This window comes from Panthera uncia, assembly GCF_023721935.1.
Source record: "Panthera uncia isolate 11264 chromosome D3 unlocalized genomic scaffold, Puncia_PCG_1.0 HiC_scaffold_8, whole genome shotgun sequence".
NCBI lineage: Eukaryota > Metazoa > Chordata > Mammalia > Carnivora > Felidae > Panthera > Panthera uncia.
The window spans coordinates 58,048,946-58,076,229 of record NW_026057586.1 but is presented as its reverse complement, the minus strand read 5'-3'; the positions used below and the strand labels follow the sequence as shown (position 1 = coordinate 58,076,229).

General features: G+C 49.0%; 1 protein-coding gene across 2 annotated transcripts in view; it reads right to left on the bottom strand.

The window, feature by feature from the left end:
- Positions 1-27,284, bottom strand: part of MTCL1 (microtubule crosslinking factor 1) — a 129,615-nt gene that overhangs the window by 23,363 nt on the left and 78,968 nt on the right. Inside the window, exons 5-10 of one of the 2 annotated variants that reach the window (XM_049620414.1) lie at positions 24,560-25,903; positions 23,290-23,421; positions 15,691-15,813; positions 13,121-13,351; positions 11,282-11,479; positions 1,272-1,439 (exon numbers count right to left, since the gene is read on the bottom strand). In XM_049620414.1, coding sequence (XP_049476371.1) covers positions 1,272-1,439; positions 11,282-11,479; positions 13,121-13,351; positions 15,691-15,813; positions 23,290-23,421; positions 24,560-25,903 — 2,196 coding nt within the window. The remainder of the gene's footprint in view (positions 1-1,271; positions 1,440-11,281; positions 11,480-13,120; positions 13,352-15,690; positions 15,814-23,289; positions 23,422-24,559; positions 25,904-27,284) is intronic. The other variant, XM_049620413.1, reaches the window with a different exon arrangement.

Here is a 27,284-nt window from a genome sequence, read left to right as displayed (position 1 = left end):
TAGGGCTATGAACCTGATAGCGATGCTCCCTTGGGCCAGCTGGCAATGCATTTGAACTTGTGGGTACCAGGGAAGCTGTTTGCTTTTGACATGACAGGCCCTTTCATCTCTTATCAAGGCCATTTGGAAGATGTCTCCATTCTGGGAAAATTTCTTTGTCTTTCATGACTTGGCCAATTCATATAAAATTTTAATTAGTTTAAGATTTGCCTCAAAATAGGGCCTAGAAAGTAGATTATCAAAGATGCACAGATTTCCTCCCATGATGATCAAGGGGCTGGAAGAGATCTGGAGAAACAACCTGAGCGAGCAGACCCTGGGCAGGAGGTGACATTGCTTTTAAGGATTTCCAGGGAGAAAACACTTAAGAAAAGAATGTTTCTGGAGAAGTCTGACCTTAACAACCATGGCCCTGGTCTAAAATCTCCAAAGAGTCTCTGCTCTGTTGGGAGGGTGCAGGCAGGACCCTGTTCTCTGAGCACTGAAGGTTCCATGATCTGAGACCGGACACTTCCTCTGGGCCTCCATTTCCTCCAGGGGAGATAAGGACACGGAAACTGATCAGACCTCCAGGGCACGTAGTGGAAGGTCTACAAGCTCTTTTCAGTATTTGGAGAAATCTAAAGGAATGCACATGTTTTCCTTTTCCAGAGATAACTAAGCCACAATCTGCATTTTCTTTGTTCCTATCTGAACTGTGTCAGCGTGTTCTGATCACCACTTCATGCTGGGCCATCCTTCGATGGGGCTAAGTACCGCCTCGTTCAGTGCAGAATGGGAAAATAAATGCTACTGGCCAAAGGCGTTCAGTGGAGACTGTGTTTCCTTCTCGGGAGAGGGACTGGGAAGGGGGACGAAGGTGTCTCGGAAAGGCCGGGAATTAAAAAAAAAAAACGTTTTTTAATGTTTATTTTTGAGAGACAGAGAGAGAGCATGAGCAGGCAAGGGCAGCGAGAGGGGGAGACACAGAATCTGAAGCAGGCTCCAGGCTACCAGCTGTCAGCACAGAACCCACAAACTGCAAGATCATGACCTGAGTTGAAGTTGTACGCTTAACGGATTGAACCACCCAGGCGCCCCAAGGCTGGGAATTTTAAGGAGAGCGAGTGAGCGACCGAGCGAGCTTGCAGCTGTTCCAGGCTTTCGCCTCGGAGTCGATGATCTCTTTGGACAAGGACCACCCTGGATCCGAGGTACTGTGCCTTCTCCCCACCTGGCCCAGACAACGGAGGCCCCACAGTTGGGGCAGGGGAGACCCCGCGGGCAGGTACCTGTTCCAGGCGGCACTTGAGCGCCGCCCACTGCACGTCCCAGGCGGCCTTGTCGCTGGCGTACTGCTGCTGCAGCCGCCGCCGCGCATGCTCGTCCTCCCGCAGCTCCGCGTGCAGGTCCTCCAGCAGGGTCTTGAGCGCACCAAACAGCTGCTGGTTTTCCACCACCTGCAGGGGGGAACATGGAGTCGGGTCTGCCAGTTCGTGCCAGGGTTTTCTTTAGGTCCGAAGAGGAGGGGAGCCTAGCATCAACGGGGTGCCGGGCTGTGTCCAAGGGGCTGTTGCGGTGGGCGTATGCAGAGCAGGTGCGAAGTCTGCACGGTTAGTGGGACGCAGCCAGGGGGTCCCCCTGCTGCCGTCTGTCAGGCTCCTGGGGCTAAGACTCCTAAGGGCCTGTCGGAATAGGAGGGAGGCTGGCACTCAGGCTGGTCCTCCAGGCCCAGAAGCAGAAGGGAGGAAGCTGCAGGAGGCCACGGGGAACCCGGAAGCCGGGGCTGCGAGGACGCTACATGTGACTTCAGACGTCCAAAGCTGTGACTGGGGATGCAGATCTAGCAAGATCTGAACACTCACCAACATATTCTGTCATTTTAATACCAGCCACTGAACCAGAAGGGAATAAAAAAATAGGCTCTGTGTCTCTTATAAGCACAGCGTGGTCATACTGTGTGGCTTGTATGGATCAGTATGGCCATGTGGGGAAGGGCATGCTGAGCTTTCATAAACAAAGCCAAAAGTGAACGCTTAACTTGTTCGTGAAGGCTTCCTCGTGGTCCTCTGAGATAGAATCACTGTGCCCCTCCTTTCTGCCGCACCAACAGCATGAATAACCATGGCACCTACTGGTTTTCTCGTGCCGCCCCTACTCACTCCACCGCCACGGTAAAGTACAGGGGTGGCGGGCGGGAGACAAAACCTTACCCACTCCTGATTTCCAGTGTTTCACACAGTGCTCAGCCTGTGGGAAGTACGCAAACAGGTCTCATAAATGAAAATGGGATTTTTATCCCTAATCTGCTTACACCTAACTTAGAGATTTTATATTTTCTAAAATCCACCCTGCCCTTTGAAGGCACATTTCAAAACCATGCTGGCTATCTTAGTACATTTTGGCACGGACACTATACCAGAAAGGTTTGTCTAAGTGCATTAAATCCTGAATCAATTATGGTACCTGGATAATAAAAGCCCCATGAGCTCCTCTCTTCCAGTTGGGCAGAAAACACTAAGTGCATCATGAGCTTCCAGACTGTCTCCGGGGAATCTTGTTTGGTGCATTTATGAGGCAGGTAGAATTAAAGCTCTCTCAGTTCTGTCTGGATGCAGACCATCTCGACTTTGGGAACACAGGACCCCTTATTCTCAGAGCAAATCCCCCCTGCTTGATAAACCTCTCATGCCAAGGGCAGCAGGACGCTCACTACTCCCAGCTCTCCTGCATCACGTGGAGAGTCGGTCGTGATTCTAAAACTAGTTAATCCCCTAAACACATGTGCACATAGATAAAAATGGTCAGCCACATTTGGGAAGAATTTAAGATACTTTGGCTATATGTTTGGATTTAAATGAAGTTGAGTTAGAAAAGAGAAACTCCTGGGGTTCCTGGGTGGCTCAGTCGGTTATGTCTCTGACTTGGGCTCAGGTCATGATCTCGCGGGTTGTGAGTTTGAGCCCCGCATCGGGCTCTGTGCTGACAGCTCAGAGCCTGGAGCCTTCTTTGGATTGTCTCCCTCTCTCTCTGCCCCTCCCCCCCCCCTCACTCTCTCTCAAAAGTAAAATAAAAACATTTAAAAAAAAGAAAAGAGAAACTCCTTAACATTAGCAAATTTATTGCTGAAAACTCCCCAGTTTTCCCTGTAAGTTGTCTGAAGTTATATGTGGTAGACTTTCAATTGGGTGGAAAAAGGCCTATTTGTTACCGTTTATTGGTCTTTCATTTTTCTTTCTTTGAACACCAGTTTTTACTTTAGTAGCCCTGAGACTGAAGCCATGAAGGGTACAGTTCAGTTAACATTTTCAAGATTCAGCCACTAGAGAACCTTCTAAAAATCCTACACATTCCTTCCAACCACCTGAAGGTAAGAAAATTACCACTATACTCAGCGAGCTGCTCAGGATATATGTACAACTATAATAAATAACTATAATAAATCAACCTGACACCAAAAGTACTTAAAAATTATGTAAGCACAGGTGAGTGAGAAGAGGTATTGCGATTTTTTTGTTTCAGAAATACACATCCTTCTGAGTACAGAATTTCTTTGAAAAAATGTATTTATATTTTACGGTAGATTCGTTTGGGATTTTCATCTTTGGATTTTAAATTTAAAAAATATATACATTACTACTTTTGGGCTCCTGGGTGGCTCAGTCAGTTGAGTGTCTGACTCTTGATTTTAGCTCAGGTCATGATCCCAGGGTCATGGGATCGAGCTCCACATGGAACTCCACACTCAGCGTGGAGCCTGCTTGGGATTCTCTCTCTGTCTCTTTCTCGCTTTCCTTCTGCCCCTCTCCTTTACTCATGGCTTGCTCACTCTCTGTCAAAAAAACAAACAATCACTATTTTTTAAGTCTAAGCATTTTAAGCATAACCTAATGGTAAGAGGTTTGATCCAGTCTGAGTAGTCATCTCATGCTCGTGGAAGAAAAAGCAGAAAACTATATAATCAATTCTTGTATGTAATGGATAGCTCCCTACAAACCCCACTTTGTGAATGTAGCCAGCCTGTAGGGTTCTTAGCCCCGCACTAAATGCCTCTGACAACATTAGGACCGGAACTTTGTGGTCCTCGAAAGCAGGTCACATTAATAGTCCTTTTGCAGACTGAAATTTTGGTTCCTCTAGAAATAAGTACTTGCTGCCATTAGCAAATATCAGATTAAATAAAATTAAGCCTTAATGTTTTCATGCACATTTGGGTCAGAGTGATCAACATAATGTGCTGTTATACCAGTAGAATATTAATCATCATGGCAGGAGTTCAAAAACTGCTTTGGGATGAAGGTGGCCAAAGGGAGCAGGAGAGTCCACAGAATCAATGTCATTGATACTCGTTATTATAATCACCCAGGAGCAGCATGTGATATGGCGAGAAGCCAGACTAGCTCTCGGCCATTGGTGCACAACGCCAACGATTGATGTCCAAGAAAAAACTTCTCAAGACCCAGATGGGCCTGATGCTTATCAACTTTTCACAACAAAAACAAACAAAAACCCCAAGCCCCAAACCCAGTAATGAAGAGTAATTCTAATTGCTTCTAATGGGTCAGAGGGTGTGCTAAGATCAGGTATGCTGATCATTCACCTGCATGATGTTACCTGCTTCTTGCATCAGTGCTGGGTGCATACCGTCACGTTCCCTGTTACAGACGAGGAACCAGAACACGCAGCAACTAAGGAACTGCCAGGCTCTCTCTGCTAGGAAGTGCAGAACACAGACTGCAATCCAGGTCTGTCCCACCCAAGGCTGGACAAACCGAGCCAAGATATTTAAATTCTGACATTATATTCTACCCAGGTTTTTGTTGTTGTTTTGTTTTGTTTTGAAACGTTGCCTAAGAGAGCCACTTAATCTCTAGGAGCGATTTCCATCCTCCATATCAAAGGTAATAATATTAGTGAGCCATCCTGAAAGAATGCTTTAAAGTTACTTGTGTTACTTTTTCTTCCCGCGGTGGCCCTTGCTGGGCAATGTTTTGGGTAAAAAGATGATCCTAATCAGGTTAAGAATGGAATCAAGATTCTCTGGTTCGTTTAGAGGTCTTTGGGTGAAAGTCTTCCTGGATACAGACTTTTCGGAAACTTCTGTGCCAGGGGCCCAATTATGCAACCTTTTAGCTTATATATCTGTTAAGCATAGGTCAATTTCAATGAAAAAGGCCAACGTTTCAATCTCTTCAAGATCAGCTTGTTGGCTTTCTTACAAAAAAGCAGGAATAAAATGGCTCCACCATTTCCTTTTCCTTAGGCTAAGGGCATTTGAACCCTTCCAAGTTCATCTCTTTTGGGCAAGCCTTACAATAATTCCAAAATTGGGATCAGGAGCTGGACTGTGCTATAAAGTGTTAAACTTTATACCAGGTTCAAGGTTGGGCTTCAGCTAATTAAGGCTGCCACCCAAATCTACAATAAGCATTAATGGAAAGTGAAGAGGAAGTTTCTGAGAAAGGTAACACACCAAGATATTTGTGATGCAATGCCAGCTATTTGATAAAATCGTTCCTGCGTAAGATTTCTAAGATATGTGTTTCATAATTCTGTGAAAGAGCTAAGCTACCATCAAACCACTTTGCCTGTATCAGAGCCATTAATGCTGGAGATGAGTGTAATCTAACACTGGAACAGATACATTGTTCTGTTCTGTTGACCTGCTGCTAAGGGCCCACCCACAGAATGCCAGATGGCCTCTACTTCCTATTCATTTAGGCTAGTAGACACAGGCAGGGAGTGCTAGAATGCTGTGGTAGCTGCCCTTGACCCCCAACACAGGGAGGCATAGGTCCTATTTCGTAATTACAAAGAGGGACACCTCATACACTATTCAGTAAAGTAACCCCTCTACCGGCAAGAGTCCCAAGACAAGTCCTTTACTGTGCGATCAGACAGAAAGGATACATTTACACATCCAACAACATTTTACTATTAATAAGCCATTTGTCGTTCTTACTTCCGTTGTTCCATTTGGATTATTTTTAAGATTCTTTTCTAAAACTACCATCCTCCCACAGATGAAAGAGAAGGCGTCACTGACGACCGGCCACGAAAACATAATCTCTGATGGAGGGTTACAGAGACGAGAAATTCATGTTTGTACAAAAAAGTCGTTTGTCCTTTGGTTGAGAATATGCAGCTGATCCGGGCCACGTGGGCTCTGTGCTGCAGGTCACTGTAATTTTCAGAGAGGTTCCCAAGAATAAACGTGGGTTTGTGAAGGAATTGATGGACATGTAATCAGTAAGTTATAAACCCAGAGTTACCAGCCAAAGGCTTCAAAGAAACCGGGGCAGGTCTGATGGACATCAAGTGGCCAGATGTGAAGAAATCACTTAGTAGTGAGGTTTAGGGTTTGTTGCACACGTAGAAGAGTATGTCATAAACTGCTGACCATGGATGGCTAACACTGGGGGGGGGGGGGGGGATGGGGACTGAGAGAGTCCTTTCCTGAGTATCCTTCAGCATTTGTGGCTCTTCCCCTCCTGCATCTGTGCTATTTGCACAGTAACAGAAACAAACAAAAACACACAGCAAACATGAATTATGTTTCATAATTATAAGCTCTGGTCTGGTTCTTTTTTTTTTTTTAATGTATTTACTCTTGAGAGAGAGCAAGCAAGTAGGGGGAGGGGCAGAGAGAGAGGGGGACAGAGGATCCGAAGCAGGCCCTGCACAGACAGCAGAGAGCCCAACATGGGGCTCGAACCCACGAACCATGAGATCATGACCTGAGCTGAAGGCAGATGTTTAACCCACGGAGCCACCCAGGCGCCCCTAGTCTGGTTCTTTTTATAGAGTTGCTTATCTCCTAGGTGAGGTTATATAGTTGCAAAGTCCACAGAATAAACCATGGTACAACATACAAAATTAGGCTCAAGAGGAGAGCTTCCTTATTAAAAAAAAAAAGGGGTGGGGGGGGCGTCTGGGTGGCTCAATTGGTTGTGCGTCCGACTTCGGCTCAGGTCATGATCTTGCAGTTTGTGAGTTCAAGTCCCGCGTTGGGCTCTGTGCTGACAGCTTGGAGCCTGGAGCCTGCTTCAGATTCTGTGTCTCCCTCTCTCTCTGCCCCTCCCCCGCTTGTGCTCTGTCTCTCTCTGTATCTCAAAAATGAATAAATGTGAAAAAAAAAAAAAAAGAGCAGATCACAGTTCTGACATACAGGCCCTGTCTGGCAAAGGTGCTCTTTCGGAAAGTTCCTGCATCTTGGGCAAAACAGAAAAGTGGGTACCCACGTGAGTCGAAGTCTGGGAGGCCCGGGGAGCCAAAGGCACTGACTTTTACCTAGGATGGCTCTTGAAGGCCCTAAGCTCCAAATGAGTCCTGGACTAGTGAGTGACAAAGGTCCAGGGGAACAGATTCTACTTGGTCCTAAAGCTGGGTCCCAAGGGAGGCTCTTAAGTGACCAGCTGTGGTTGGAGACTAACATGAAACATAATTTCATCAGATCTTGCTCTGAGTTTTTTTTTTTTTTTTTTAATTTTTTTTCAACATTTTTTATTTATTTTTGGGACAGAGAGAGACAGAGCATGAACGGGGGAGGGGCAGAGAGAGAGGGAGACACAGAATCGGAAACAGGCTCCAGGCTCCGAGCCATCAGCCCAGAGCCTGACGCGGGGCTCGAACTCACGGACCGCGAGATCGTGACCTGGCTGAAGTCGGACGCTTAACCGACTGCGCCACCCAGGCGCCCCTTGCTCTGAGTTTTAAATCAGGTTCTCTATATTTATACTCAGATGGTTTTTAAAAAAAATTTTTTTTTAACGTTTATTTATTTTTGAGACAGAGACAGAGCACGAACGGGGGAGGGGCAGAGAGAGAGGGAGACACAGAATCGGAAGCAGGCTCCAGGCTCTGAGCCATCAGCCCAGAGCCTGACTCGGGGCTCAAACTCACAGACCGTGAGATCGTGACCTGAGCTGAAGTTGGAGTCTTAACTGACTGAGCCACCCAGGTGCCCTGATGCTTTTTTTTTTTTTTTTAAGTTTGTTTATTTTGAGAGAGAGAGAGAGAGGCAAGGAAGGGCAGAGAGAGAGAATCCCAAGCAGGCTCTGCACTGTCAGCACATGAACTCATGAACCGTGCGCGAGATCATGACCCGAGCCGAAATCAAGAGTCGGATGGTCAACCAACTGAGCTACCCAGATGCCCCTATACTTAGATGTTTTAATAAAGAATATTATGCCACATCCCTGGAAGAAAAAGTGACTTCTCTTTGAATAAATTAATCCGACTCACAGGCGATTACCTATTAGAACCACACAATTCTGGCACTGTTAATCCCCTTGCATTAAAAATCTTGATTTTGGGAATTACTAGTAGATATACAACACATATGAAGCCTTAGGTCTCTAAAGCTTAACATAGTGGCAAGCTTCCTGGAACTAGGTGAGAGCTATCCAATAAGATCTTGCATGTTTTCCAGTTCTTCCAGAAGACCAGGTGAGCTAAAAGTGCTTTCTGTTGTTGAGGACAATCGGGTTCCTGCCACTAGATCACTAGTCGTGTGACTAAAGATCAGTTAACAGGGAACATTCACACAGCTGAGTATTTTCCAACATGATAATTAAAAACATTTTTTTAACGTTTATTTATTTTATTTTTGAGAGACAGACACAGAGTGGGAGAGGGAGATGGGCACAGAGAGAGGGAGACACAGAATCTGAAGCAGGCTCCAGGCTCTAAGCTGTCAGCACAGAGCCTGACACGGGGCTCAAACTCATGAACACTGAGATCATGACCCGAGCTGAAGTCAGCCGCTTAACCGACTGAGCCACCCAGGCACCCCAACCTGGTAATTTTTTATGAATTATTCCCAAAGTTGACTCGATACATTTTACCTCTTTGGACATGATGCATTTTGCCATTTACTGAGTGCAGCTGTGAGAATATTCACTACGACCCAGAGCGAAGACCGAGGCCTGGGAAATTGCCTTCCTTGGGAATATAGCCTTGGGAAAGGAGTCAGGCCACGCTCCCCGTTCTGATTATCACCTTGGCAGGATCTCAGGGTTTCTGCAAAGGGCGCGGCTCTCTGAGACACGTGTTCTTTTTCTTGCAGGCAGGCTGTCCAGCTAATACCCATGCCACGAAAGGGAGGCAGATCCGCTAACTGAGAATGTTCACTCCCAGGCAATCAGCTGTCGTACAGTAGAGCTCATTAATCTTCTGTCCTCGGATGGACGGCATTGTGCACTTAACTGCTATGGACAGACGGGTCCATTAAAGGCAGTCCTGATTCTGCCCGTCGGCACCCTACCCCGCAGGCCCCCCGTGTGCTTCTAGCGCAAACTGTACAAAGTGATTAGCTCTTGCAAGGGGAAGACCTAGGAAATCAGCTTGGGAAGGACGAGGCAAAGCGAGATGACACTGAAGTACACTGAACGTGAGGTTCCAGCTGAGTGACTCTGCATTATTTCCCACCCCAAGGGTAAAATTTTCCATGAGAATTGTTTCGAAAACCAGATGTGTTACATTTTTTTCCCTTTTCCTAAGCATTTGGATGCACGCGTGGGAAACACCCAACGCGCGATCTCAGATGCGGCAGGTTTATGGCGAAGTAGTAATCAACAGATGTATTTGGGCTAATCACAGATACTTTGTAGAACGGACTGACAACATCTCTTTTAAAAATAATACAAGTGGTAGGTTTTAAAGGATTATTCGCAAAGGAGTATTTTATTTTCTAACCAAATCAATTGCTGGAAAAACTCACTCCATGAGCTAAAATCTCCCCAGGGACACTGGCATAACGACAAACTTCCTAATAATTGTAATTAAACGTTCATCTGAAAGTATAATCTCTTTCTTGAGTCATAGTGTTCAGGGAAAATGAAGGACGGATGGGTGAAGAGCTGAAAACAGCTCTTCAGTTGTGAAAATCTGATTTGACTGTGGAGAGAAAGCCGACGCAGGGAAACACACATATCCCTCAGGACTGTGCTTAGACATCATTCCTTTTCCTCATTTGGATTTGAGCCAAAGATCTGATGCCAGCCCTCTCCCACTTGACCCCTCTGTGGCTCTGGGCTGAGGGAGGAGCCGCAGCTGTGGAGTCCAGTGCACAGGGAGTGCCCACAAATGTCAGCGGCTGAGTGGTGACAGCCACACCCGGGGTAACTGCTGTGCTCTGGGTCCACCCGTCCCTGCCCCTCACCCCAGAGCCAGGGGTCTAGGGCGTGGGGCTTTGGGTTCTGCCCTGCAGAACTGTCAAAGAAGCAACACAGGGTCAGAAAGGACTCAGTCCAGAAAGCCTTTAACGCTGGATGCCTCCTAGGGTCTCAACACTCTAAACCCAACACACGTGCTGTTTTGTACAGAAGCGTGAAAAATCTGGGTGGCAGGAACACTACCTTTTGGTTTATTAAGCAGGGGCTACCTGCTTAATAATTAAAAGACGTGGCATTTGGCAATAGTTAATAATTATTTCACATTATACACTGAAATCCCACCTCACTTTAATGTGCTTTCATTTTTTTTTTAACTCATTTATTTATTTTGACAGAGAGAAAGAGAAAGCATGAGCAGGGGAGGGCAGAGAGAGAGGGAGAGAGAGAGAGAATCCCAAGCAGGCTCCCCATTGTCAGTGCAGAGCCTGATGTGGGGCTTTATCTCACAAACTGCGAGATCATGACCTGAGCTGAAATCAAGAGTCAGATGCTTCAACGACTGAGCCACCCAGGCGTCCGTCCCCATGCTTTCATTTTTTTAAGTCTCATCAAATATTTTTATTTCAAGTGGCCCAAAAGGAACTTAAAACACTTTATACATGTTTAGGATTAAAAAAAATACTTTCTCTTTCCTCCTTATGCATCATGTTGCCATATGAGTGATGTTTCTGATGCCTATTCAGCTAAACCTCAACAAAAAAAGCCCTGTATATTCTGGCCACGAGGAGGGCGCTGCACTCCTGTGGCCAGTACCGTCTTCCCAGGAAGTACTGTCTCTTCCTGGGAAGAATGGTCAACCTCTGTAAAGCCACAGATCACTCTACACACAGCTCAACATTTCCCCCTTTCTCTTTCTCAGGGACGTTTGCTGACCTCTGCAACTGATCTGATCCTACTATGTCCTTGTGTATACATGTAAGCCTAACAAACTAATGGGCTGACCCTGAAATAAAAGACTTAATGATACAATTTCTAGCACAAATGCAGCTACCAGGCAATCACAGGCAGCCAGAGGAGTTTCCTGCTCCCTGGAACACCAGCACATAAAAAAAGATGACACAGACATAGACTGGCAGTCTCCTCTCCCACATGTGGGTAGAATGAGGGGCTGGGACCTCGGCACCCACCTGCTTGTGGAGCTGCCCCCCATGCGCAGGCTGCAGCCGCGATCCGTGGTCACCAATCTGCACAGGGGAGTGTGGAGAATGCTCTCCCATCGAAAAGCCGCAGCCTGGACCATTGTCGTCCCGGTCTGGGCTGTCCCCCTTCGGGTCCCCTTGCTCTCCAAGCTCACCGAGCCTGGGGAGGGTCTCTGGATGCTCACTCTGAAAACAGCAGGAGACAATAATCACAGCTCCACCCAAATCCTTTGCTGTGCAGCCTGGTTTTTATTGTTTGAGGATAATTCTCCACTTTATGGCTTATCAAATCTTGACTTCTTAGCCTTTTCCCAAATGTGCTCATTTAGCCCATTTCATGAACTCACTGGCCACCTTCTTCATTTATTTATTTATTTTTTAAATGTTTATGTATTTATTTTTGAGGGGGGGGGTGGGGCAGAGAGAGAGGGAGACAGAGAATCCCTAATAGGCTGTCAGCACAGAGCCAGATGCAGGGCTCAAACACACAAACCATGAGATCATGACCTGGGCTGGATGCTCAACTGAGCCACCCGGGTGCCCCAACCCTCTTCCTTTGAACAGCACATAACGGGTGCCCAGTTGGTCAGCAAAGATTGGAAATTTTACTGTAAGTTATTTTGGCAATGACAAATTCTATGATTTATAAATGATTATTCATTAAAGTTATGGTTTTACAAACTAGAGGAGAAACTCCAAAGGACTGATGAGAAGGAGACTTTACAACTACTTCTAGGTTTTGCTTAATGATGGTTTTCTCAGTCATGGCTCTTTGGAAGCAGGTTGAATTGATTTTGGAAGACTTTCTTCCCTCCTGGAGGAGAGGGAATCCAAGTATCTTCCCCTTCCTAGGATGACTGCAAACTATATACACTGCTCACTAAAGTAAAAGCAGACAAAAAGTTCCTGGGAGTCTAAAGGAAACTGACACTTATGATGCCTTGAAGCCCCTGACACAGGAGTCACGGGTGCGGATGCTCAGAACCTCAGTGGTCCCAGCCCTGCACGCATCAGAAGGCAAGGCTGGAAGGAGCCTGCAGAGCTCGAGGTCACACTGGCTTAATCAATAAGATCAATCAGAAAGGAAGTGGCTCTGTCCTTGTTCTGGGATGAATCTGGGAATATGGAGGCACAGGAGGGAACAGGCACGTGCACAGATTCTGAGGGCAGCAAAAATCTGGCCCATCTGGAGCTTATAAAACGGCATTGGCAGAACGGGCTCTAGCATTTAGGAACAAAAACCAAACGGAAAGAAGAGAGAAAGATTTAGAGCTAGGTTGGACAAACCAGCAAGGCGGAACGAGAGATGGGAAGGGACTCCAGGTGACAATGTCCATGAATCCATAGATGAGCGGCAAAAGAAATGGCAGCAAAACCGTGCTGCACGATGGAGTCATAGACCAGGACTCTGAAAACAAGGTCAAGGGGCGCCTGGGTGGCTCAGTTGGTTAAGCGTCCGACTTCCACTCAGGTCATGATCTCGCGGTTTGTGAGTTTGAGCCCCGCATCAGGCTCTATGCTCACAGCTCAGAGCCTGGAGCCGCCTTCGGATTCTGTGTCTCCCTCTCTCTGCCCTTCCCCACTCATGCTGTCTCTATTTTATTTAAAAAAACAAAAAAACAAAAACGAGGTCAAAGGACAGCACGGGATTCTTGGTCTAATGTATAACTCAGCAACCTGTTGCATTTCCATGGCCTGCGTTGGACTTGATAAAATAATGTGAAATGGCAGAGTGTGACTCTGTATGTAGAAGGCAGAGGGACAGCAGTGCCTGGGGGGCAAGAACAAAACGGACGCAAATAAAACAAATGCTCTGGGCAGAGGTACCTCCGTGAAATCCTCGCCTTCCTCCTCCATCTGTTTCCCTTGCCGCCAGAGCTTCAGCAGCCACCTGAGTTTGACGTAGAAAAGGAAAATGTTCTGCTTCAAGGAACGGAGCTCCTGCTGCATCAGATTTCTCTCATCACTCCAGGTTCGCTCATGGAGGGTGTTTTGCAAAGCCAGGCTGTGCATTTCTAGCTCTTTCCACCTCAAGGCGTAGAGGTGCTCCTCCTCCATCTTGAATGGAAAAAAGGAGAGAGTGTGACAGTGGCTCTTCCCACCTGCCACCCAAGCCAAACCAAAAGTCTTCGCAAACTGCCGTTCAATCCTTACCATGTTGCACCTGGGACGTGAAACACGGAAACTCCCTGAGACATGTACTAGTTATAAAAACCTCAAGGGTTTTCCAATTCAGAAGCAAACCCAATTTCAAAGTAAGGGGTTATAATCGATTTTCATTGTCAAGTCTCTCGGGGTGTTTTTAGTGGTCTCTAAACTTCAGGAAAATGGTTTTTTGGATGCACTACCTGCAGCTGATTTCCATGCAGATTCCATGTGCCCTCTGGATGTGGGCTTGCACACAAAGGCACGCTGGGATTGTAAAGGGGGGAGTAGGTGGAGATCCTTCCCCTTGGCTTCCTGAGCCTTCTGGTGTGCACACCCCCAGCAGAAGGTGGAGATCGCCAAGCTGACGGAGAGGCCCGCAGAGAGCAGGCGGGCGAGGCAGGTCGGGGAGCAGGGATTTCTCTAGATGTGAGGTCCTCTGCTGCATACAGTGGTGGGCAAACAAGAATCTGACAACCTGCTGCCACACTTAGGACTTCACGTTCCTATCAGTTATGAGTGACCCTTAGGGAAAGAAAGCATTGCTGAAAAGGAAGTGTTTCCCTTTGCTATGCTAAGTTCCTGCTTTTCAGCATGGGTACAGGCACCTTACAAGCAATAAACCATCATTATGTCGATAATGACTAAGCCAAGGGGTGTGAATAAAATCTTATTGCACAGATTAGGGCACAAGAATAATATCAATAGTAGCTAAAGTGATAGACGGGATGAAAACTTTCTGTTCCACAGTCCGAAAAACAAGCGTTAGGATGCCAGCCTTGTTTTGAGCTGTCCTCTCCCGCTTTAACACGCCCCCTGGGCCAAAGATCAAGGCAGTGAGTTTTGTTTTGTCTCACTTTCCTAAAGTGCTAGATTCGTGCGCAGAAACCATGGGGATGCGACAATGGCTGCCTGAGGTCCATGCCTATGTGTCCCATGTGCTTAAAGCCACTGAAGAGAAGCAGCTCTGGGAAGGTCCTGGGTCTGCGCACAGACTTGCGTGGCCAGTCGTTGTACCGGATCTTTTTTGCACTTCAAGCTGCGATAACACAAAATAGTGGTGATTTAATTCACCACCTTGGCAGCCTCAGAGTCCTTCCAGGGGTTCTCTGCCCCGTGGGCACAAGAGGAGGACAGAGCGGGGAGAGGGGCAGCCTCCCACACTGGACATTCACCGTTTGCAGTGTTATCTCAGGCCATCGACCAACTGGGGAGGCTTCAGCACCCTAGGCCGCAAAGCGAAGCTAACTCGGGATGTGCAGAGCACCTAGCTCAGGGCAGGTATGCCAGAGGTTCTAGAGTGTTAGTCAATGGAGGCCAGGGAGGGCGGGGGGTGGGCGACTGGGGGTGGGGCTGTTCTGTCCGCTATTCTGCAGCCTCCTGCCAACGTTCCTTCCCAGACTCTGACTTCCCCAAACGTCCTGGCTGCCTCCGCCTGTCCCATGACGCCAAGCACTTCTCAAGTCTCAGGGTCGGTCCTCTGCCCTCAGGACACGTTAGGAAAAACTGTCCCTTTCCCTCTGAACAAGCCTGGATGACCTCTCACCCCCTCCAAGCTGCAACACACTCCTCTACCCTGAATCCAACCACGAGGCACACCCGGGGAACTGCCATTTTGCATCTCCAGGATGGACTCACTTCTCAAACATGATTTTTGGTGCAGTTAAAAAAAAAAAAAAAAGGGAAAGTAAGTTATTTAGGAAATAAGTGCCCGTGTCTGCTAATCCTTTCTCTTAGCAACTCTGGTAACAGATTTAACAGATAAAGGATGATTAGCCAGGTTATTCGAAAATAGAAGAGTTAATGAGGCCGCAGCTCAATTAATGGCAGGTTTTTGAAGACAACCGTTTAGGGTGAGCTGCTAAAGTTTCTACCAGAAAGCTTACCACATCGAGAAAGCTTACAAATCTGCGGGACAACAAAAGTTATGGACACACTTTTCATGTCCAGATGCATGAAGGCCCTTATTTGATTTTTCTTTGCTGGCCATGGCTGCAGGAAAAGGTAGATTCGATGTTCGGAAGAACTTCCCGCAGACCACAGCGTAAATACAGTCAAAGCACGTTCTAGAAGAGAAAGGCAGACAGTTCTCTTTAGGAGACGTCTGAGGGGCCGCTCAGTGGAGGATCCTCCAGCCCCGTGAGTCCAGGAGCCTGTGCACGACAGCTTTCTCTCAAATACATCCTGCCATCTGCCTCCAGGGGCTGCGCAGTCAGAGACCTGGTTGTGCTGAAATCGCGTTACATATTTACCTTACGAATCCTGTCTGTAAATTTCTCTGTCTCCTCTTGATGCAGTCTGGCCGCCTGTGCAAGCTGACCCTGCAGCTCTTCTAGCGATACACTCTGTTCAGGTAAAACAGGGGGGCCCCTGAGCTGATCGGTGGGATAAAGGAAGGGGTTTAGTGGACGCGAGGACTCTGCCTGACGTGAAGACGCAGGACAGACATCTGCACAAACCGGGGACACACACGGAGCGACACAGCACGTGCGGGCGCTGCAGCAGGGGAGTGAGTCTGGGGCAGCTCCCCCAAGATCCTGCCCTGGGCTCTTGTGTCGTCTGTGACGGAAGCCTGGACGCCCTCATCTCTCTCCTGGGAGACAGGTGCGTCGCGGTGCCTGTGACCCGAACTTCGACCACCATGGTACCCACCAACCAGGCTGAGACCCAATTAGTCTCTGCTACCACAGCAGGTTTTCAAAATGCCGGGGCGGTCAGAGCTGGCAACTCTGATCGAGTCAAACGTGACCGCCTCACACGAGTCGGTCTCTGAGATTCACTGCCCGGGTTCGTTCTAAGCTGCATAATTAATTTGCTCATACGCTTTCTTAGTAGAGATTTTCGTGCTCAGTCCAGAATGCCTTTTTCTTTCCTGGGCAGCGGTAGGCTGGATGCTCAGGATAACTGGGGTGGGGGTGCCCAGAAACACTGTCTCAGCCTTTTCAGTTGCACACAGTGCCTACAAGGAGCTGCACAAAGTTCTGCTTATTACATTTTAGGTTAAAAATAGTCAAAGGAATCTTTTTTTTTCATGCTTCTCATTGGTAATGTCTACCTACTGGTACAGCCTATCTTTTGTGTCCAAATGGCAACAATAGAGAAATCAAAGCTACTATTTTTGAAAGAAACGGTTTTTTTTTTTTTTTTTTTTTTAGAGATGGAAACAGTTACATTAAAATCAGTGGGGGTGGGGGGTAGCTATGATCTTGTATTAACCTGGGTTGACCATGTGCCTCCAGATGGTGTGTGTGTGTGCGGAAGCCAGCAACAGAACATAAACTTTCCTTTCCTTGGGGATTCCTAGGCCACCGGGTGACAATCAGTTCAAAGCCTAATCTTGGTGAGGCTGGCTCTCATTATGGTTATGTGAGGAAGACTTCATGCTGGTCGATAAGCTTCCCTCTACCAGCAGGCAGATGTCTGTCCAGTTGAGCCCTACACAATGTGCAGCCCTTTGGAGCCCTGGTTCATTGCTTTCTCTGCCTGTGTTGGACCCAAGGCCCTGTGTCCTGTCCCCATGCAGCTATTAAAACCCAAGGCTCTGGCTTACCAATCAATTCTGGCAACTATCCCCCTAACAAGCTCACCCAAAAGCCAGAGACTGCTCTAATGTTCTCTTCCAAAATCAGTTCCAACCCTTGAAGATTTCCCCAAATTTCTCGGGAATTCAGCTACATATTTAAAACGGCATTTTATTCTTTATGCAGCACTTAAAAAATTTTTTTTTAATGTTTATTTAAAACTCTCTTGAGGGGCGCCTGGGTGGCGCAGTCGGTTAAGCGTCCGACTTCAGCCAGGTCACGATCTCGCGGTCCGTGAGTTTGAGCCCCGCGTCAGGCTCTGAGCTGTCAGCACAGAGCCTGACGTGGGGCTCAAACTCACAAACCGTGAGACCATGACCTGAGCCGAAGTTGGACGCTTAACTGACTGAGCCACCCAGGCGCCCCTACTTTATGCAGCACTTTATTCAACAAATATTTACTGAGCACCTACAGTGCTTGGCAGTGTACTGGGGATTTAGGAGTAAATAAAGCTGCCCCAAATCTCTGCCCTCATGGGGTATCCCTTCTGACAGTTTAGGGATTTTGAACAGGAGTGCTTTCAGGTGACCCAGGCTACTCTCCTCCCAGCTTTACTTTTCAGTTACTCATTAGTCTATACATTTAAAATGTAAAAATCCTTCATGTTTTGATACATCTAATACTAGCCCGAAGCTCAATATTATTAGATGTTGAAACAGGCATCCTAATCAACCCTTTTAAGAAAATCAAGTATCTGTTAATTTAGTTTCTATAGTATTAAACCAAACTAGTTAGTTTGGTTTTAATCTTAATAAGTCATGTACAGGGGCGCCTGGGTGGCTCAGTTGGTTAAGTGTCCGACTTGAGCTCAAGTCATGATCTCACCATTCCCGAGTTTGAGCCCTGCGTTGGTCTCTGTGCTGACCGCTCAGAGCCTGGAGCCTGTTTTGGATTCTGTGTCTCCCTCTCTGTCTCTGCCCCTCCCCACTCGTGCTCTGTCTCTCTCTCTCAAAAATAAATAAACATTAAAACAAATTTTAATAAATAATGTACATAAACTTTTTTTTGTTTATTTATTTATTTTTTAGAGAGAGAGAGAGAGAGAGAGAGAGTAGGGGAGGGGCAGAGAGAGAATCCCAAGCAAGTTCTACACTGTCAGCACAGAGTCCGATGTGGGGTTCGAACTCATGAACACTTATGACCTGAGCCGAAATCAAGAGTCAGACGCTTAACCAACTGAGCCACCCAGTTGCCCCTACACTGTTTTTATTTCAAACAAATATATGAGCCTCATACTTCAGCATTGTTTGACTAAAAATGTGTCCCTCTGTCGGAGCCACATCTTTGAAGCGTCACAGAAAAGGACCCGTGATGTCCTACGACATTGTTTCTCTGGGGCATCTGATTTACCTACAGTGGCTCTGTGTCATCTGTGGAGTATGGTCAACAACGGAAACTCAGTCCTCTTCGTCTATTAGAAGTTTTATTTTTCTTTACTGTCCGTTTTTGCGCATGGAATCTTAAAACTCCTCCTGACAGCTAACTGTTCCTAGCTGGGATGCTGTCACTCCAAATTACAAAAAACAAAGTACAAACATGCTCTGGTCAAAGTTTCGGTCCAGAATTATTCTACCGTCACACGACTGCATCCAGCCACATACATTTGGAGGAAGTGTTCACATAACACCTAGACCTCTAGACAGACTCTATTCCACCTCTACCACGAGGACTTCATTTTCTGGTGAGTTCCATTTTGTTCTGGCCAGTTTTGTTACTGCTTCTTCCAGAAGCCATAGATGAAGTCAGCACATGTGTGCATATACTTGGCATAAGACCCCATGTCATTTTATCCATTGTGGCTGGTATTTCACAGCTGGGGCATAAGGGGTCACAAATGCTTCATGTGTGTCGTTGACTAAGGGATCAAAGGAGGAGTTGGGGAAGAGAGCCCTTTGAGATTCCTGCTCTAGAAACTCAATCCTCTGGTTTCATTTATATCTGAAATGTGACCAGTGCCCATGCTCGGCCACTTCTCATTCAGAACTATTTTTAAGGTGCCCCACACATTCCGAGCTGCATATCCTATACGTTGTTCTCTCTTAACAAGTGGGACTCTCGCAGCAGGGTTGTCGGGAGCCACAGGGAGCAAAGTCAGGGGACAAATCTGGTGCGCAGTGGGAGAACAGAGCTAACATGTACTGAGATGAATAGGTACGAGGAATATCTGTCCTTCTGAGCTGTGAATTTTGGTGTGCCTCATGAATGGGTTAGTGGGTATTAGTGGGTTCTGGCTTCAGCTTTCTCTGCCTGTGATCGTTTTAAGAGTGCTGGGTGTGGATGTTCCCGTCCCCTCCTAAGATTAGAGTGTGCACCATCTGCGAGGCAGGCCTTCTATTTGTTGTCACCTAGTGACAGACTCGTCATGTCCCAAAATGCAACAGTGTGAGAATATAGCTTTTCTTTTTCTCCTTCTTGGGGTTACTGCTGCTGCCGGTGGTAGTTCTGGTAGTAGGTGGTTCAACCCGGCCCAAATACCCACATCTGCCAAAATAAGAATGCATCTTCTCTTCTCTAACCCCAAATATGAAAATCTACAAGGCAAATAACATGGAAGGCATTTCACAAATGGAGCTTGAGGAATGGGTCCATTTTTAAAAAAACTTCTGCTTAAACACAGAAAGTTTCTGCCCCCCACCCCCTGCCTTTTTTAAGCTATTGATAGCAGGTATCCGATCAGCTCCCCACCCCCAAAGAGCTAAAGGAAATTCATGCAAGTATAGTAGTAATCGGCTTGCACAGACGGTAATTTCAAAGGCGACGTAAGAGGAAGTGAGACAACTCCTCGAGGCACGCCGGCCTCAGTCTCGGCCTCGTTCTAGACAGAAGTGTCTGGGTTCGCCTTTTCTGCACTTATGGGGGCATTGTGCACTGTCACACTGACGGCCTGCATGAGTCTTCACCGGGAGATGCTTCTGGGTGGGTCGGGCTGCCCTGCTCACGGACAGGAGCTCTGTGTACCGTTTCACGACAGCCTCACGGGAAAGAGGTTGCGGGCCACAGATCGGGGAATGTTTTCATTAGAAGGCTTTTAAGAGTTCTACGTCTAGCATTGTCCACTGTACAATTCTTTAGCCCAGTGTCATATTCGAAGACCAAACTAAGCAGTCTGTTGGGGTGACATCCACCCCAGGGACACAGCAGCTCTCTCAAGACCCCGACTCTACAGACAGTCTATGTTGGGTTCCTCTCATAAAAGGAAAAATGACAGAGCTATCAAAGTGGTCATAGAATAGGTTTTATCTTTTAAAAAAATACTTTAAAATATAATGTGTTTGCACATATATAACTGAACCTTCCGTCTGAAATGCCTTAGGGAATAGTCAGAACAAAGGATGCTCAAGTCCCGATTAATACTATTCCCCCTTCTAGGAAATGATGCTGCCTGGGCCTTGCCTTTCACGATGAGCTTTTTCCCTTTGTCATCAAAATTTATAAAATGAAAGGAAACTGGACAGATGTGTAAAGAAGGCAACATACCATGCATGGCAAGAGAACTAGGTGTGCCGTCACTCACCCCAGCGATCTGGGTTTCAGAACATCCTCCACAGGAGATGGAGCTCTTCTGAGCAGCACCCCCCACCCCCCACGTCAGGGTGGGGAAAGGGCTGAACCAGGCCTGAGGAGTCCCTTCGGGACCCGCCCCGCCTCGAGCACCAAATACCCGGGGACTTCCTGGCAAGCCACCTCACTCTCAGACCTCGATTTTCTCACGCTCAGAATGAGGCCCTTAGCCTGAAGATCCGACATTCCCTCCCGAGCTCTATCGTGCAGGGATCCTAAGTCACCACGTGGCACCAGCTAACTCTGCTAATCTATCGCTCACGGAGGTTTATTTTCGCACAACACTCAGTTTGATTCAACACAGTATTTTCCTCTCCCCGAAGTTGCTGGTTTCCAAAGCTACACAATGCCGTGTGTGTGTATGGCAGGCAATGGGGAAGCTTCTCGACGCCCCGGCATTAAGCAACATTTCCTCAGAGTTTAACTAAGCAAGGCGGCATGTGACGTGCCTTGAATGTTAAACGAGGAGGAAGCTGCAGTTATCCTCAAACAGCGATCAGAGAGCGCAGGGCTGCCTTGTTTAGCCGGAGCTATGCTGGTACAGCATCAGGAAGCAGCCAGTAAAAAATCTGCGCTCTGGGGGGGCAGAGGACACTGGAACCACAGCTAGGGCAGCTGTGACACCGCTTCCCACCTGGCCATCTTCAGTGGCAGGGCATATTTCCCTCTTTATCCATAGCCACACTTTACATTTCCAGAGCGTCCAGCGCTTTTCGGGGTACTTTCTCAATAGCTCATCGGCTCTGAGAATCTACGAGTAATCACGTGAGTCAGGGGGAACAGTATTTCTCCTCCCATTTCACAGATGAGAAAACAAGAGGCTGAGACTTGCTTGAGAAAGAGCTAGTAACGGACAAAGCTGGGCTTGAGCCCAGGGATCCTGACGCCCGTGCCAGACTGGATTCCAGCACAGCGTGACCTCCCTGCTAGAAAGAGCTAGTGGTACAGTGTTAGCTGCGGACTAGGAAATGTGTCTTCCTGAGGGTTCCATCCTGGAGAGGAATCATTCAGTTCTTTTGAAATGTACACAATTGTGAGGTTGCTACTGCCCAAGCAAAGCAGCATTCTCAGATAAAGACCCTGTGTGGGGCACAGGCCGATCAAAGGGGCTTACCGCGAAAGTTGCAGAGTTATAAGACACAACAATCACTAAATCTGTATTTGGGGAAACCCCCAACTAGGTGGTGTTTGCTTTCACTTTTGGTATAAAATCTAGGGACATCTTACCTGCAAGTTTGGAATGAAACACACTAGAAATGATATGCTGCGATATATGCCCAACTCCGGGCCCAAAGACAGTGTCCAGAAAACGTTTTCTAAATTACAGATGCTCGTTCTTCCAGCCGGGAAGGCCCGGGGTACCTGTGATCGTCTGTGGAGGCTCCGCACAGCACACTGGGCTCCTGCTTGCTTTCTGGGAGCTTGGCCCTGACGTGTGCTCGGCCCTCAGCATGAGGGCTGCCTCCTTGTCACGGCTCTGTGTGACTCATCGTTACATTCTTCCCTTTGGGGCAAGGACCTGGATGCTACCTTCTCGGACAAGCTGGGCCTCTGCCAAATAATATAAGGATGGTGGGACTACACAGGATATTTCCGAAAACTGTTTTTGTTTTCATGGAAGCCTTTCAAGGACAGTTTAAATGTGTTACCGTACGCCCAAATCAATGAGGGTAGGGATGTGACATACTCTTACAGGACAGGGGAAAAGCCCAGACCAGAGATACGTGAGCTCAGCTCTGGGTAAGCCAGCAGCCCTGTGCGCCGACCTGTGATGTCAGGACCCGCAGCTACCCAAGGCGCTGGCTGCAAGCTGAGCTCAAGGGCACAGGTGCTGCTCTACCCCAAGTGCCTCTGTGAGCATCCCTTCGTAGTCAAATGCCTGACTCTTTTGCTGAGTGAGCTTCAGTGTGCTTCCAGGAGTGAGTCCCCTGTCTTTGTCACCTCTGCTGTTTGGGAGCCACCGGGATGTCTTAGAGCTGAGCAGTAACATCCCTGCTGGGGCTGGGAAATGAAGCCTCTTCAGCTAGACCTTTCCTAACGTGGAGCAGGATGCTCTACTCCTGCAATCACTCACCCTGACCAGCAGTACCGGAGCCAGCGAGTCATTCCTCGGGGACACCTGTCTCTCTGTCCTGGGTGGAATTACTTGGCAGGAAGAGCTTTCACCAACAGGACGGCTGACAACTGTTTTGCGCGATGGAGCATCTAGGGTGTCTGGGAGCTTTGTTGACAAGAGGTTACCATGGCAACAGAGCCTGCTGAAGAGCCCCCAGGCCGGGAGCGCACTCCCTGCTTCTGCTCACCGGCTGGAGCACTGTCACCAGAAACTACAGGACAGGCCACATGAGACACAGGGAAGGACAGTTTCCTCCACACCAGCAAACACAGTGCTTGGTTTTCATGCCTGCTTTTTCTAGTGTTTGACACAAAGCTACGGAACACTCACCAATCAGTCTCCTATGTTTTGCTAAAGCTCCCGGCGCCCGTGGGCGGGACGATGGCCGTCGGACCCGGGTGCTGGCAGTCCGCTGGCATTCACCCTGTGCAGACCCTTGTCTTCCATTTGCATGCAATGGTTTGAGTACCCGGGAGTCCTGCCTCGTTCCATCTCAGCCCACCACATCCCCTAAGGGCCTTGGACCCAGGGAGGAAACATCACACAGCCAGCCACACAGCAAAAGGAGGGGTGGGAGGGCAGGGGGTGCTGACCTCTAGACTGAAGTAGCTCTGGCCTGCCTGCTGGCAGCTCCCAGCGTCCCCATCAGCCCGGCGGTGCAGCTGTTCCGGCTCTTCCCCGCGTTCCTGACCCGGCTGCCACTCCGGCTGACCTCTCAGTTTGGACTGTTAGGTGCATGGGAGGGATTTGGTTTGCTTTGGTTTGGTTTTGAATTTTAAATAAACAACAAAGGGGAAGGGCGTGGTGGTGGGGGGGGGTAGGGACTGGGGCTCGAGAAAACAAAAGTGGGCAAGGCAGACAACTGAAACCACCACCAGACGAGGAAAAGCATGAACAGACACAGCACCGTACAAGAGTGACGAGGACAGAGCCAAAATGGGGATGCGCAAGACGATGGGTGAGAGATCTGGAAAGCAAAAAGAGAAACAGAGGGGGGAAGAAGGCAGAACACTGGTTATGAGGCGCATGCAATGGGGATGCGTGAATCAGACTGAACTGCAAGCACACACCCACGAAGGATACGGAAACAAGGCTCCTCCTTCCTCGCTTGTGGTCGAGCAGCAAAAGCCATAATCCAGGAGGCAGCTGGGTCATGCACCCAAGGGCGATGCATAGGAAAGCAGTCCTTGGAAGGCCACTCCACTCCGCCATACCCTCGGCTCACGGAGGGCAGCGACTTTCTCCATCAGAGCCATCCTTCTCCCGGGGGCCGACTCCTCTCCCCACTCTGGCTCATCTTCCAGCAGGAGCCGCTGGGCCTGGCTGCCTAGGGCTTTGCAGAACTGTACTGTGTCCCTCCAGCAATCAACCCAAGCAGGGATGCAAACGCTCCTGAGCGAGTCTGCTAAGTATCCTGACTGTGAAATGAGTTTGTACTTTGTTTTTAAACTCCTCTGCTTCTTCATCGGGACAGCCGGTCGTTTGAGACACCAAAAAAAAAAGGAGAAAGGACGGACTGCGTCGATCCCTATCGCTTCCATTGGGGTGAGCCTTGTGTCATGAGGGAGGGCCTCTAAGCCAAGAGCAGCGGCGCAGTTTAAAAAAGAAAAAAAAAAAAAGAGGGGAAAAAAGAAAAAAAAAAAAAGAAAAAAAAAAAAACAAAAAAAAAAAAAAAAGAAAAAAAAAAAAGAAAAGAAACCCAGCCAATAGAAAGGATTTGGTTGACACTTGAGGCTTTAGTACAATGCAGGTTTGAAATCATAACCAAGCAGCCGTGAGCAGAATGAGTTCAAGTGCAGCAATGCCAGCGAGAAGGAGGAAGAGCAAAACGGAGCAGGGAGGCAGAGCCAGGAGCCCCCTTACCTGCAGGTCCGGGACCAGCTCCTTGCCCAGGTTCCCGACGGGGGAGTCCCGGGATACAGAGGTCACAGTGGAGAGAAAGCTGGAAGACTCCGTGAGGTGGGGCAGCGGGGACAGGCCCTCCAGGCGCTCCCTCAGGCCGTCCCCGATCCGGTTCACCTGCTCCAGGAAGGCCTGCAGCTCCTTCCTGAAAGCCTTCATCCTCGAGTTGATGGTCCCCAGCAGCGGGGGCTCCTTCTTGCCCCCCTCGCCCGTCTCCCCTGCCCCCTGGACGCCAGACCCCGGCGAGGCCTCGCCACCGCCCTGCGGCCCCACGTCGTCCCCGAAGCCGGCGGTGTCTGTGATGAGGCGCTCCACGGTCCGCTCGAGGCGCTCGGCCTCGTGCTTTATGCTCGCCAGGCACTCGGTGTCCTCCCTGGCCCTCAGGAGCTCGGCTGGACACGGATCGCTCGCCTCCGACGGCTTCCCGCTGCCAAAGCCCGACGTCTTCTCGCACATGTCCTCTGAGTCGCTCTCGCCGCCGATAGGGCCTTCCCGTTTGGGCTGGGGCTGGCGGCCTTCCTCCCCGTCGCTCTCCTTCTTGCCCTGGTCGCTGTCCGCGTCACTGTCCCGGGGGCTCGGGGCACGTAGGCCCAGGTGGGCGGCCGGGTCGTAGCGCTGCGCGTTGGACAGGAGCACCCGGTTCTCATACTGCAGTTTCAGCACCTTCCCGCTCAGCTCGTTGATCTGCAGCCGGGCTGACTTCAGCTCCTCCTGCAGAGGTGCCCCGCTGCCCACGCCCGTGCCTGTGCCCGTGCCGTCCGCCAGCCACCCGGGCTCCGGCCGGGGCTCAAACTTGACCTTGCTCAGCTCATGGGTCAGCTGCCGGTTGTGGTCTTCGATCTCGGATATGGACCTCCGGAGCAGCTCCGCTTCCTCCTGCACAAACTGCAGGTGCCGGCGGAGCTCCGTCGAGGACTCCAGGGAGTCGCCGAAGGGTGAGGTAGGAATGCTTGGGGCGTGGTCCCGGCCCGCACCCTCTCGCTCATACTGGACCCGCAGGTCCTCCATTTCTGCTTTGAGGCCTCGGTTCTCCACCTCCAGCTCCACGACCTTGCGGCCTAAGATGTTGGCTTCTTCCTCAACCAACTTGAGTCGCAGCTTCAGCTCGGCCTCCCTGGTGCTGGGCGGCCCGCCCGCCTCCCCCGTGGGGAGAGGGCTGTCCACGTCACCGTAGACGGCCTTGTACTTCTGGAGCTCCTGTTCCAGCTCGTCCTTCTCCCTCCCCAGCTTGGCCATCTTTTTACGCATCAGGGAGCCTTCCTCTTTGGCAAACTGAAGCTGGCACTTCAAATCGGCACTGTCATCCTGCCAGGAGAGAACAGCCCGAGAGAAGGGTTATTTGAAAATACCAAATGTTCGTGTTTTTGATGATTTCCCTTGCACCTCGCCCCCGACGCGCACACAAACACAAAACAACCATCTTTCTGTCAGTGCGTCGAGTTACAGGTAGAAGGAGCCGACAAAGCCGAGGTGAGCCCAGGCCTTCACGTAGGGGACACCGCAAAGGCCTTCGGTCTGTTGCTTTCTCACAGAAACCAAAGAAACCAAACGATTCGTTTGGGGGGAAACATGCACATGGAATCCATCACACAGGTGATGAGTGAAGAGGGCAGAAAACGGAATGAAACCCAGTGTCTGTTAGCAGCACAAAGGTTCGTCCTTATTTTGTGGGTCCAATCCGACTAATCGCGAGCACCGGTGAGAGAGGCCAGAACCCCTCACTAAGCCCGGTGTAGCAGACAGGCTTCGGTAGCTACTTCCACGTGTCGCCACTCACTTCCTCCACAGTGTGGACCTCCCTCATCTACGGTGGCCAGCAATCCACAGGTATTACCAGGACAGAGAGGTCCTAGTCAGAGCCCCGCATTCTATGGATTTGCTGAGACCCCGAGACGTGGCAATTCAGCTCTGCTCCTGCCCTCGTCTCCCCACCCCCAGCATATCACAAGGATGACGGAAGGATGACAACACAGGATGATAGGCAGGAGGCGGTTTTGGAAGTCGAGGTGTGGAGCAAGTACCACGTGGTCAGGATGAATTGTGGTTGCAGACCTAACACCTGGGTTACTCACAACCTTTCACCAGGCAAGGGCAACGTCAGAACTTTTGTTCTGTTCCGCTCCCTTCACTTGCTGTAGCACAGCAGGAAATTAAACTCAGAAACCCAAGGGTGGAGTTAAGTGTTCCAAAACTGGAGAAGTGGTTCTCACTGGTAGAAGATTCTGGAGGGTCCCTGAAGCAGACTCTCTGCTGCTGAAAGCCCTCACTGTGTGGTTGAGGTCCAGAAGGCACGTTTTGAACCATTTGGAAAGTTGATTGTGCCTTCTCAATGCAGATCTCAATGCCTCGGAACTACATGAGCTCTGATACAGGCCTGCACAAATGTTTTACTAGGCACGTCCAGCGAATGGGAAAAATGACCAATTTCATGAATCATTCCCGTTTGGCTACCAGAAGTTTCAAAAGACTGCCGTGGGGGCAAAGACTTCAGCAAAGGCTTCCCCATCACCCTGAGAGTCTCAACAACATGCTCCATGGTAGCCATACTCCATCCGCCCCAGGAGAGGGAGAGTCATCAAACCAATCTCTAGAACACGTCAACCCTCTTGGGGAGAACGAACTTTTAATCATTGTTTTGTGCTCAAATCGTATAGTGGAGTTAGATGCAGCTTTCACACTCCTTCTC